Source organism: Mesoplodon densirostris, chromosome 10, assembly GCF_025265405.1.
Source record: "Mesoplodon densirostris isolate mMesDen1 chromosome 10, mMesDen1 primary haplotype, whole genome shotgun sequence".
Classification (NCBI taxonomy): domain Eukaryota; kingdom Metazoa; phylum Chordata; class Mammalia; order Artiodactyla; family Ziphiidae; genus Mesoplodon; species Mesoplodon densirostris.
Genome location: NC_082670.1, coordinates 36,014,532 through 36,028,096, shown reverse-complemented (window position 1 = coordinate 36,028,096; position 13,565 = coordinate 36,014,532). Strand labels below are relative to the sequence as shown.

General features: G+C 40.9%; 1 protein-coding gene across 1 annotated transcript in view; it reads left to right on the top strand.

The window, feature by feature from the left end:
- Window positions 1-13,565, top strand: part of DNAH8 (dynein axonemal heavy chain 8) — a 337,542-nt gene that overhangs the window by 80,405 nt on the left and 243,572 nt on the right. The window contains exons 22-24 of the mRNA XM_060111640.1: window positions 2,544-2,679; window positions 3,681-3,793; window positions 5,647-5,753. Of these exons, the coding sequence (XP_059967623.1) occupies window positions 2,544-2,679; window positions 3,681-3,793; window positions 5,647-5,753 (356 nt within the window). The remainder of the gene's footprint in view (window positions 1-2,543; window positions 2,680-3,680; window positions 3,794-5,646; window positions 5,754-13,565) is intronic.

The window sequence follows — 13,565 nt, the reverse complement described above, 5'->3', positions numbered from 1 at the left end:
GGCTACTCTTCGTTGCGGTGCGCAGGCTTCTCATTGCGGTGGGTTCTCCTGTTGTGGAGCATGGGCTCTAGGTGCATGGACTTAAGTAGTTGCGGCTCGCAGACTCTAGAGCACAGGCTCAGTAGCTGTGGCACAAGGGCTTAGTTGCTCTGCGGCATGTGGGATCTTCCTGGACCAGGGATCGAACCCGTGTCCCCTGCATTGGCAGGCGGATTCTTCACCACTGTGCCACCAGGGAAGTCCCTCGCCCTTACATTTAGATCAATGCTTCATTTTAAGTTAGTTTTTGTGTATGGTCTAAGGATCTAGTTTCATTATTTTGCAAGTGGATATTCAATGGTCCTAGCACCAATTATCAAATTCCATTAACTTTATTATTATATAGTATTGGAAACATACAGAAGAATTTATGTGGCATCTTCCCACTTATTCCTGTGACCCTGTTCTTTTAACATAAAAGCTGACTTTATGTTGTTTTGTCTAGGTTTCCAGAGGTATCATGGGAGTACCAAGATAAACATATGTATTTAATCTGTCATGTTTGACTAGTAGTCTGGTTTCTTTCTTAGGGGATTTCAAAGCAAGTGGAGGGGATGTGTAAATAAACATGTGTGTCCAATCTTCCATGATCAGCTGTGAGTGTCCACTTGCTTAACACTTGTTTTCCTTGCTAGACTGAAGCGGCTCTCAACCACCATTGTCATTCCAAAGTTTAACACTGTGTTGAATAAATTAGAAAGGGTGGAATGAGCGAATGATGGAGCAAAATCTGAAGAGTTCGTGGGGGTGGGGAGAATCAGAGAGTGTCTTCAGGTGGGAGGAGGAACACCGTTTCCCCTGAGTCTGAGAAAAGATGAAGATGGGTTCAGATACAGATGAGGTGGTGTAAATCGGGGGAACAAACTTTCAAGTCTCTCTCTCAATCTAGTAGCCAAGAAAGGAACACATGAAGGCAGTACAGAGGGAATATGGGATGTCCCAAGACTTATCTGGGGAGAGGTTGCATAGATAGGCTCGGGTTCCTTTGCAGAGGTGATTTTGAAGGCCCAAATTGGCTGCTACCATTAACTTTTCTCTTTCCTAAGACACATGGACATTGCATGTTAAAGGGCCGATTCAATTCTATAATCCAGTTTTCTTTTCTGAATTTAGTTCTCCACTTCTTCCTAAAGGCTTTGCAGACTGTTAGAAAAGTTCAAAAGGCAAAAAGCACAGGCTTTTAGAATCATGCAAAGCTGGTTTCAAACCCCTATTCTTACCACCTACGTGTGACCTTGGGCAAATTTTTAATTCTTTCTGATAGTCAGTTTTCTCATCTGTGAAATGGGTACAGTAAAATTACCTATCCCAAGAGGTTGTCATTTAGTTAAATGAGTTCATACACATAAAGCTCTTAAATTGATGCCTGGCATACAACATCATACTCATTTTAAAAACCTTATCACATTTGAATCTCACAACAACACTTTGGATTGTCCTTTTCATTCTTTTTCTTTTTTTTTTTATAAGTTTATTTATTTAGCTGCATTGGGTCTTTTGTTGCTGCATTGGGACTTTCTCCAGTTGTGGCGAGCAGGGGCTACTCTTTGTTGTGGTGCACAGGTTTCTCATTGTGGTGGCTTCTCTTGTGTCAGAGCACGGGCTCTAGGTGCGCAGGCTTCAGTAGTTGTGGCACGTAGGCTCAGTAGTTGTGGCTCATGGGCTCTAGAGCACAGGCTCAGTTACTCTGTGGCATGTGGGAACTTCCTGGACCGGGGCTCGAACCCATGTCCCCTGCATCGGCAGGCAGATTCTTAACCACTGCGTCACCAGGGAAGTCCCTGGATTGTCCTTTTTAAAAACCATTTCTCGGGCTTCCCTGGTGGCACAGTGGTTGAGAGTCTGCCTGCCGATGCAGGGGACACGGGTTCGTGCCCCGGTCCGGGAAGATCCCACATCCCACATGAAACGGAGCGGCTAGGCCCGTGAGCCATGGCCACTGAGCCTGCGCGTCTGGAGCCTGTGCTCCGCAATGGGAGAAGCCACAACAGTGAGAGGCCCGCGTACCAGAAAAAACAAACAAACAAACAAAACCATTTCTCGTTTTCAACTGTGACATCTTCATCTCCTAGGCCTTCAGACTTCTTTTTTTTTGCCCATATGAATGGAACTGTAGATCTCTGTGTGTGAATGAGTCAGGTAAGGTCAAAAACTTTGAATTTGGGACTTCCCTGGCAGTACAGTGGTTAAAACTCCACGCTTCCACTACAGGGGTGCAGGTTTGATCCCTGGTTGGGGAACTAAGATCCCGCATGCCACATGGTGCGGCCAAAAAAAAAAAACTTCGAATTTTTCTTCTTTCTCCTTTTCTTTGCTTGAGACTTAGCAGCTGTTTCAAGCTGCTTTCAGCCATTGACACTTTGGGGTCTGAAACATTATGCTATTGGCCGCTATCTCTAGGTATTTTCAAATGGCATTAGAGTTTGATAAGTTGAAGTCATATTAATAAGTTTCACAGTAGTTTTAAGTATCTGGAAATTAATAGTCATTTCTTTATTTAATAGACATACACAAAAGAATGGGCTGAGGTTCTAAACCACAAAAGTAAGCATGTGGAAGAAACTGTCAAAGAACTTATATCAATATTTGAGACTATTTATGAAGTTAAATACAGTGGGAAAACAGCAAAACAGTTACCAGGTAATGTGGCTGGTTACAATGTTTGAATCACAAGTGTTACAGATACGTTCTCAAGTAGGCACCTTGTGCTTAGCAGGCACCAAAATTCCATACTCCCAGAAGGAGAGCAGATGTTCAGCCTAAACCACACCGTTTGCAGTTTAGGCACAGGGAGCCCTTTTTATGAGTTAAGGAATGGTGGGCACCCCTCTGAAATCCAAGTTCATAGATACTTACTGGGGACCAACCTTGCAAACAGGCCTTTCCATGGATATCAGTCTCTGGCCTGCTATGTTAAGGTTTTTTTTGGTACAGCATTCTACCATGCTGGCTGTCACACTGTGTGGGGATGGCATCTAGTGAGTAGAGGCCAGGGATGCTGCTGAATATCCTCCATGGCATAGGACAGCTGCAACAACAAAGCATGTCAGTAGTGCTGAGGTTGAGAAACTCCAGCTTAAACAAGTATTTGCCCCATCTCTTCTTTCTCTGAGAGGTTTTCCACTTAGTTTAAGTAGTTTTCATCAGAAGTATCAAAAACACGAACTTGTCAGCTTAAGACGGCAAACCCAAAAGGTAAACAGGTATTTTAGAAAGAGAGCCTGTAAAAAAACCCCTCTTTAAATGTTTCTTAATTCTAGATACTAATACAGAGTACAGTGTTTTTTTTTTTTTTTTTTTTTTGCGATACGCGGTCCTCTCACAGTTGTGGCCTCTCCCGCCGCGGAGCACAGGCCCCAGACGCGCAGGCCCAGCGGCCACGGCCCACGGGCCCAGCCGCTCCGCGGCATGTGGGATCTTCCCGGACCGGGGCACGAACCCATGTCCTTAATAGAATGTTAATTCTGTTGAGATGGGTGATTTAAATTGAATTCAAGGGTGATTTCCCCCAGCAACAAATTTTTAATTTTTAAATTAAGAATTTTTTTTAAGAAGGAGCTTCCTAAGAAGGTTTGCTTGTATAGAATAAACCAAATGCCAAGTATTAACTGTTATATTTTTGTTTTATCTTTTATCTATAGAACAGAGAAAACATGTTGTTTTTGGAAGTGAAACAGAAGAGGGTGAAAGTGCTGATTATGAGACTAATATTGTGCCTGAGGTTGATGTTAATGATAAAGATGAATTTAAAAAGGTATTTATTGTAAAGCAACCTTATGCAATTTCACAGAATTATGACTCATAGGATTGTAGATAACCCCAAATGGTGTTTTTTTTTTTCCAGGCAGTTCTGCAAGCAGTCTGTGTGGATTTATAACAAAATCCAGAAAATATAATTTTCAATTCTATACTGTAGCATCTGACAAGAAACAGCAATCCTTACAGTTTTCCCCAACACTGTCAACTTTTAATGCTATTCTGTCACTTACAGTTTATATAGTTATCTCCCCCTATTGTGACTGACCGTGTTTTCTTATGTAGTAAATGTCACATGTGGGATTGTAGTGCCAATCCATTTGACTCAAAGTGGAGAACTTTGTTCTCAGTTATTGTTTTTAATAGAATTACCTGTATTGCAAAACCGGATTTTGATTCTCTTGGGGTCCAGGTATCTGCATTTTTTATTAACACTGTGGACTCTCCCACAGGAGAAACCCCAGGTGGGCAGATTCTCACATTATGCTGAGCTGTGTTGAGAATGAAAGTTGAGGAGGAGACATGGGGATTCTTCATCCTTCTTAGGCCTTCTTAGGCCTTCTGGTCGTGCATCAACTCTAAATGCCACTCCCACATTTGTACTAATTCCTGCTTTCTCCTGCTCCCGTCAGTTTTCTTTTAATCCTCCGTACTCATCTTTTCATTCTTTCTCCATTTTACATTCTTTTACACTCTCTAACCCCTGCCCTAACACAGTCTTGGAAATAAACAGCACATGTTTGTTTCACTTTCACCTTCTGGCTCAAGGATGCTATCACTAATTTATCAGGAAACACTTTCCCGCTGAGTCTAGATTTTAGCTGTAGATTGCTTCTCAGTACCATGCACCAGGCAGCCACTATCAGTTGGTGGGGGTCAGCAGGAGAGTTCTTTTCTTCCAACTGCATTCCCTTTGATACTGGCTAGGGTCCTTAGAGCAAGACTGAGTACCATCAGAGCCTCTCAAAATGGGAGATCACTTAGAGCTGCATCAGTGCAGACATCTCCTAAACAGCCTCTGCCTCTGAAATCCATCTTCCACATCGCTTCCACAGTGGTTTAATGTAAACATCTGATTATGTCATGCCTGCACTTTAGCCTGGTAGTTGACCAACCCGATCATATTCCTCTTTGTTCACACCTGATAAGCCTCCCTTCTGACCCAACTCAACCTGACTGGCCCACCCAGACTCAGAGGGTCAGGGTGTAGGGTGGAGAGGAACAGTGTGGCCAGAGCCTGGCTCCGGATGTGTGAATCACTGTGCAAGCAAGACGTAGTGCCCAGATTCCTGCCCAGGCTCAATATTTATTCTGTGCTCTGACCAATAAATGTGGCTACTTCTTCTCTGGTGGGAAAGAAGGGCTTGCAGAGAGGGACACACCATGGTGCCAGGACGGTGGAAGTTTCATCCCATGTATTTTGGTATCATACATTTTAAAATATGTTTATCTACCAAGCTGAGATTTTTGAGGTTGGAGACTACATATCCTCTTGTGCCCACACCTCTCAGCATTGAAAAGTGTGCCACACTTAAGTGCTTCAGTTTTGTTGAGTGAATTACTGAATATTGAGCAAACCAGGATTGTTTTCAATTAGCTGTTTTTGAATTTTGGCTTTTGAGTAAGGCCTTATAATTTGCTAGGGTGTTTATGAAAGCACACCTTTCACGTATTCTTACTTGTTTAAAAAAACAAGTAATTTAGGATTGAATTTATTTCTACAATATAATTGAAATTGTATAGTTTATTATTTTTCATCTTTGGCATGTCACTTCTAATATTGTATTATTGCTTTGGGGGTGTTAGAGTTTTTATTTTTTGTACTAAATTTAATATGATTTCTCATTACAGGAATGTAAAGAGGTCTACGCTTTTTTCTCTCATCAATTACTAGACAGTCTTCAAAAAGCTACACAGTTATCTTTGGACACAATGAAAAGAAGAATATTTGTTGCCAGGCAAGTTGAAAATATGCTAAATATGTCTGGTAATACTATCACAACATAACGCTAAAGCACTTAATTTTTATTAATTAATTTTAATAATTGTAAAATTTAAAACACGGCATTTATGAAAAGACTGTATGAAAACAAGCATGTAATACTGCAAGAACAGTGATAAATGAACAGCCATGTTCCTAGCACCCAGGCCAAGACGAAGAACACTGAACACTACTAGTACCCTTACTGGTCCTTCCTCTGCTCACCCAAAGGTAACCACTATCCTGAACTTGATGTTTATCATTGTCTTGGTTTGCCTGACAGTTTACCCCATGTTTGTATCATTTAATTTGACTGTATTTGAAATGTGTTCAGTATTGTTTTTGAGATGCATCTATGCTGATATACTTTATTTTCACTTCTGTATAGCTCAAGTATACACAATCTGTTTTATCACTTCTACTGGTGGTGGTTGTTTGGGTTGTTTCCAGTTTGGGCTATTGTGAACATTCTTGTGCATGTCTCCTGCTGCACCTGCTAAGAGTGGAATGGCTGGGCCCTGGGCTCTGTGCATGCCTCAATTTACCAGGCAGTGCCTAGCATGAGAGTGCCTATGGATCTTCATCCTTGCACACAGTTGGTGTCATTCAGTTAAAAAATTGTTGCCAGCATATAGGGTGTGAAATGGTGTCTCACTGGGATTTAAATCATTTAAATCATTTTCCTGGTTACTGATGAGGTTAAACATATTTTCATGTTTATGAGCCATTTGTGCTTTCTCTTTTTAAAAATTTAGGACTTCCCTGGTGGCGCAGTGGTTGAGAGTCCGCCTGCCGAGGCAGGGGACACGGGTTCGTGCCCCAGTCCGGGAAGATCCCACATGCCGCGGAGCGGCTGGGCCCGTGAGCCATGGCCGCTGAGTCTGTGCGTCCGGAGCCTGTGCTCCGCAACGGGAGAGGCCACAACAGTGAGAGGCCCACATACCGCAAAAAAAACAAAACAAAAAAAAACAAAATAAAAATTTGCCTTCCCTTCCCTTCCCTTCCTTCCCTTCCCTTTCTTTCCCCCTCTCTTCCTCCCTCCCTCCCTCCTCCTCTTTCCCTCCCTTGTTTCTTCCTTCCTTCTGCCTGTTTTTCTATTGGATTGGATTTATTCATGGATGGTCTCAATATATTATTTTGTTGATGATACTTTTAAACTTCTATTTATGATATTCTTTGCTGAGTTTAAAATATTCAAATCTATCAATCTTTTCCTTAATAGTTTATGATTTTTATGTCTTTTAAAAGAAATCTTTCTGTACTTCATAATATCTTCTAAAATTTTTAAAGTTGTATCTTTTGCAGTTAGGGGTTTAATCCACATGGTATTTATTTTGTGTTTAGTGTGAGGTAGGAGACCAGTATATTTTTTTCCATATGGTTAATTAGTTAAAAGAAAATTAATTTTTCTTTTGGAATGGTTATTTAAATTACACTGAATCTATAGGTAAATTTGGAGAGAATTAGCATCCTTACAATATTGAGTCTTCCATTCAGAGTCATGGATTACCTCTCCATTTATTTGTCTTTTTTATTATTTCTCAGTGAAGTTTTGTAATTCCCTGTGTAAAAGTCTTGTACATTTTTGTTAGGTTTATTCCTTGGTTAGTCATTCCTGAATTTTAATTTAATTGCACTATTAAAATCTCCCAATGTGATAGTGAAGTTGTCAAATTTTCCTTCTGTTTCAGTTGTTGTTTTATATCTTTTCAGGCTATGTTGTTAGGTGCATGTGATGTCGTATAGTTAAGTCTGCCTAGAACACTGTTTATTTTATTTTTATTTGATGAGCCTCTTTATCCATATTAATCTTGATTTCTCAAATTCTTTTTAGGTTGTCATTAATTTTACTTTCCCAGAGTTTTTGGTATACCTTTTCTATCCCTTCATTTAATATTTTCTGTGAAGCTTTTTTGTTTTACCTTTTAAAAGCATAATATACCTGATATATTTTAATATTGACATAGAGTTGATTTATAACGTCGTGCCAGTCTCTGCTGTACAGCAAAGTGACTCAGTTATACACACATATATAGATACAGTCTTCTTTTATGTTCTTTTCTATTATGGTTTATCACAGGATGTTGAGTATAGTTCTCTGTGCTATGCATTAGGACCTGTTGTTTATCCATTCTAAATGTAGTAGTTTGCATCTACCAACCCCAAACTCCCAGTCCATCCCTCTCCCTCCCTCCCTCACCCTTGGCAACCACAAGTCTGTTCTCTATGTCTATGAGTCTTATACCTGATATTTTTATTTAATCTGATTATTTCTGCCTTTTAAAAAATTTAATCTGCTTACATTTTTGTGATTTTTTAATATAGTTACACTTAATTTATGACATTTTATTTTATGGTTTCTTACTATCCGTTGTCTTCGGTTCATTTATTATCTGTTATCTTTGGAATGGATAATTTTCCCCTTTTATTCTCTTTCCTATACTTAAGTTCTTTCAGTAGTTACCTTCAAATTTAGAATACATATATTTAGCTCTATTTTTTAAAAAGTACTGTGTATAGTTTTTTCAGTTTTCTCATTTCTAACTACAAGGGCCTTGGCATGAAGTCCATCTACTTTCTCATTCTTTTATTTATTTATTTATTTTAACATCTTTATTGGAGTATAATTGCTTTACAATGTTGTGTTACTTTCTGCTGTATCACAAAGTGAATCAGTTATATGTATACATATATCCCCATATCCCATCCCTCTTGCGTCTCCCTCCCACCCTCCCTACCCCACCCTTCTAGGTGGTCACAAAGCACTGAGCTGATCTCCCTGTGCTATGCAGCTGCTTCCCACTAGCTGTTTTACATTTGGCAGTGTATATATGTCAATGCTACTCTCTCACTTCATCCCAGCTTACTCTTCCCCCTTCCTGTGTCCTCAAGTCCATTCTCTATGTCTGTGTCTTTATTCCTGTCCTGCCCCTATGTTCATCAGAAGTATTTTTTTTTTAGATTCCATATATGTGTGTTAGCATATGATATTTATTTTACTCTTTCTGACTTACTTCACTCTGTAGGACAGACTCTAGGTCCATCCACCTCACTACAAATAACTCAATTTCGTTTCTTTTTATGGCTGAGTAATATTCCATTGTATACATGTGCCATCTTCTTTATCCATTCATCTGTCGATGGACACTTAGGTTGCTTCCATGTCCAGGCTACTGTAAATAGAACTGCAATGAGCATTGTGGTACATGACTCTTTTTGAATTATGGTTTTCTCAGGGTATATGCCCAGTAGTGGGATTGCTGGGTCATATGGTAGTTCTATTTTTAGTTTTTTAAGGAACCTCCATACTATTCTCCAAAGTGACTGTGTCAATTTACATTCCCATCAACAGTGCAGGAGTGTCCCCTTTTCTCCACACCCTCTCCAGCATTTATTGTATGTAGATTTTTTGATGATGGCCATTCTGACTGGTGTGAGGTGATACCTCATTGTAGTTTTGATTTGCATTTCTCTAATGATTAGTGATGTTGAGCATCCTTTCATGTGTTTGTTGACAATCTGTATATCTTCTTTGGAGAAATGTCTATTTAGGTCTTCTGCCCATTGTGTTGTTTGTTTTTTTGATATTGGGCTGCATGAGCTGCTTGTATGTTTTGGAGATTAATCCTTTGTCAGTTGCTTCATTAGCAAATATTTTCTCCCATTCTGAGGGTTGTCTTTCCGTGTTGTTTATGGTTTCCTTTGCTTTATGGTTTCCTTTCCTTTGGAAGTTTCATTAGGTCCCATTTGCTTATTTTTGTTTTTATTTCCATTTCTCTAGCAGATGGGTCAAAAAGGATCTTGCTGTGATTTATGTCATAGAGTGTTCTTCCTATGTTTTCCTCTTAAGAGCTTTATAGTGCCAGCCCTTACATTTAGGTCTTTAATCCATTTTGAGTTTATTTTTGTGTATGGTGTTAGGAAGTGTTCTAATTTCATTCTTTTACATGTAGCTGTCCAGTTTTCCCAGCACCACTATTGAAGAGGCTGTCTTTTCTTCACTGTATATTCTTGCATCCTTTATCAAAGTTAAGGTGACCATATGTGCGTGGGTTTATCTCTGGGCTATTTATCCTGTTCCACTGATCTATATTTCTGTTTTTGTGCCAGCACCATACTGTCTTGATTACTGTAGCTTTGTAGTATAGTCTGTAGTGAGGGAGCCTGATTCCTCCAGCTCCATTTGTCTTTCTCAAGATTAATGTGCCATTTAAAGCTTGTGTTTCCTTATTTATTTTCATTTTGGATTATCTGTCCTTTGGTGAAAGTGGGGTGTTTAAGTCCCCTACTATGACTGTGTTACTGTCGATTTCCCCTTTTATGGCTCTTAGCATTTGCCTTATGTATTGAGGTGCTCCTATGTTGGGTGCATAAATATTTACAATTGTTATATCTTCTTCTTGGAATGATCCCTTGATCATTATGTAGTGTCCTTCTTTGTCTCTTGTAATAGTCTTTATTTTAAAGTCTATTTTGTCTGATATGAGAATTGCTACTCCAGCTTTCTTTTGGTTTCTATTTGCATGGAATATCTTTTTCCATCCTCTCACTTTCAGTCTCTATGTGTCCCTAGGTCTGAAGTGGGTCTCTTTTAGACAGCATATATATGGGTCTTGTTTTTGTATCCATTCAGATAGTCTATGTCTTTTCGTTGGATCATTTCATCCATTTACATTTAAGGTAATTATCGATATGTATGTTCATATTACCATTTTCTTAATTGTTTTGGGTTTTTTATTGTAGGTCTTTTCCTTCTCTTGTGTTTCCTGCCTAGGGAAGTTCCTTTAGCATTTGTTGAAAAGCTGGTTTGGTGGTGCTGAACTCTCTTAGCTTTTGCTTGTCTGTATAGATTTTAATTTCTCCTTTGAATCTGAATGAGATCCTTGCTGGGTAGAGTAATCTTGGTTTTAGGTTTTTCCTTTTCACTACCTTCTGGCTTGCAGAGTTTCTGCTGAAAGATCAGCTGTTAACCTTATGGGGATCCTTTGTATGTTATTTGTTGCTGTTCTCTTGCTGCTTTTAATATTTTTTCTTTGTATTTAATTTTTGATAGTTTGATTAATATGTGTCTCGGTGTGTTTCCCCTTGGATTTATCCTGTATGGGACTCTCTGCGCTTCCTGGACTTGATTGACTATTTCCTTTCCCATGTTAGGGAAGTTTTCAACTGTAATCTCTTCAAATATTTCCTCAGACCCTTTCTTTTTCTCCTCTTCTTCTGGGACCCCATAATTCGAATGTTCATGTGTTTAATGTTGTCCCAGTGGTCTCTGAGACTGTCCTCAGTTCTTTTCATTCTTGTTTCTTTATTCTGCTCTACAGTAGTTATTTCCACTATTTTATCTTCCAGGTCCCTTATCAGTTCTTCTGCCTCAGTTCTTCTGCTGTTGATTCCTTCTAGAGAATTTTTAATTTCATTTATTGTGTTGTTCATCATTGTTTCTTTGCTCTTTAGTTCTTCTAGGTCCTTGTTAAACGTTTCTTGTATTTTCTCCATTCTATTTCCAAGATTTTGGTTCATCTTTACTATCATTACTCTGAATTCTTTTTCAGGTAGACTGCCTATTTCCTCTTCATTTGTTTGGTCTGGTGGGTTTTTACCTTGCTCCTTCATCTGATGCATATTTCTCTGTCTTCTCATTTTGTTTAACTTACTGTGTTTGGGGTCTTCTTTTCGCAGCTGCATGTTCATAGTTCCCGTTGTTTTTGGTGTCTGCCCCCAGTGGGTAAAGTTGGTTCAGTGGCTTGTGTAGGCTTCCTGGTGGAGGGGACTGGTGCCTGTGTTCTGGTGGGTGGGGCTGGATCTTGTCTTTCTGGAGGGCAGGGCCACGTCCGGTGGTGTGTTTTGGGGTGACTGTGAACTTAGCATGATTTTAGGCAGCCTCTCTGCTAATGGGTGTGGTTTTGTTCTTGTCTTGCTAGTTGTTTGGCATGGGGTGTCCAGCACTGGAACTTGCTGGCTGTTGGCTGGAGCTGGTTCTTAGCGTTGAGACAGAGATCTCTGGGAGATCTCTCACCAATTGATATTACATGCGACTGGTAGGTCTCTGATGGTCCCATGTCCTGCACTCGGCTCTCCCACCTCAGAAGCTCAGGCCTGACACCAGGCCTGAGCACCAAGACCCTCTCAGCCACATGGCTCAGAAGAAAAGGGAGAAAGAAAAGAAAGAATAAAACATAATAAATTAAAAAAATAATTAGAATAAGAAAAATTTTAAAGTAATAATAATAATAAAAAAGAAGAGAGCAAAGAAACAATAAACAAATCCACCAATGATAACCGCACTAAAAACTATACTAAGATAAACATAAAAGTCAGAAACAAATCAGTCACAGACAGCAAACCCCAAGTCTACAGTTGCTCCCAAAGTCCACAGCCTCAATTTTGTGATGATTCGTTATCTGTTCAGGTATTCCAGAGATGCAGGGTACATCATGTTGATTGTGGGGATTTAATCCACTGCTCCTGAGTCTGCTGGGAGAGATTTCCCTTTCTCTTTGTTCTCACAGCTCCCAGGGTTCAGCTTTGGTTTTGGCCCCGCCTGTGCGTGTAGGTCGCCCTCTGGCATCTGTTCCCACCCAGACAGGATGGGGTTAAAGTAGCAGCTGATTAGGGAGCTCTGGCTCACTCAGGCTGGGGAGAGGGAGGGGTACAGTAATTATAATTGGAATGTGGGGCGAGCTTGTGGAGGCAGAGGGCAGCGTGATGCTGCAACAGCCTGAGGCGCATCGTGTGTTCTCCTGGGGAAGTTGTCCCTGGATCAAGGGACCCTGGCAATGGCGGGCTGCGCAGGCTCCTGGGGAGTGTAGGGGTGTGTGGGTAGTGACCTGTGCTTGCACATAGGATTCTTGGTGGCTGCAGCAGAAGTCTTAGCGTTTCGTGCTCGTCTCTGGGGTCTGCGCTGATAGTCGCGGCTTTAGCCTGTCTCTGGAGCTCATTTAGGTGGTGCTCTGAATCCCCTCTCCTTGTGCACCCTGAAACAATGGTCTCTTGTGTCTTAGGCAGTTCCAGACTTTTTCCCGGACTCCCTCCTGGCTAGCTGTAGCACACTAGCCCCTTCAGGCTGTGTTCACACAGCCAACCCCAGTCCTCTCCCTGGGATCTGGCCTCCGAAGCCCGAGCCTCAGATCTGAGCCCCCATTCGCCCCGGAGGGTGAGCATACAAGCCTCCCGGGCTGGTGACTGCTGGTTGGTACCGATCCTCTGTGCGGGAATCTCTCCGCTTTGCCCTCTGCACCCCTGTTGCTGCACTCTCCTCCATGGCTCTGAAGCTTCCCCCCTCTGCCACCTGCAGTCTCCACCCACGAAGGGGCTTCCTAGCGTGTGGAAACCTTTCCTCCTTCATGGCTCCCTCCCACCGGTGCAGGTCCCGTCCCTATTCTTTTGTCTCTGTTTTTTCTTTTTTCTTTTGCCCTACCCAGGTACGTGGGGAGTTTCTTGCCTTTTGGGAGGTCTGAGGTCTTCTGCCAGCGTTCAGTAGGTGTTCTGTAGGAGTTGTTCCACATGTAGATGTATTTGTGGGGAGGAAGGTAATCTCCACGTCTTACTCCTCCGCCATCTTGAAGGTCCCTCCATCGTTGTTTGATGTTTTACTTTTTACCTTTATTTTGAACACTCAAAAATAATTTATTTACTGGTATATTTTATTAAAGTCTCCAAGTTCTTGTGTATTTATTTTATACTCCTGGTTTCTCAGGGTGTGTGAGGTGTAAACTCTGTTATTCTTCATTTTAAGTCCGAAATGATTTCACTGGATAAAAAACTTTTGTTTGTCTCTCAGCACTTTCAA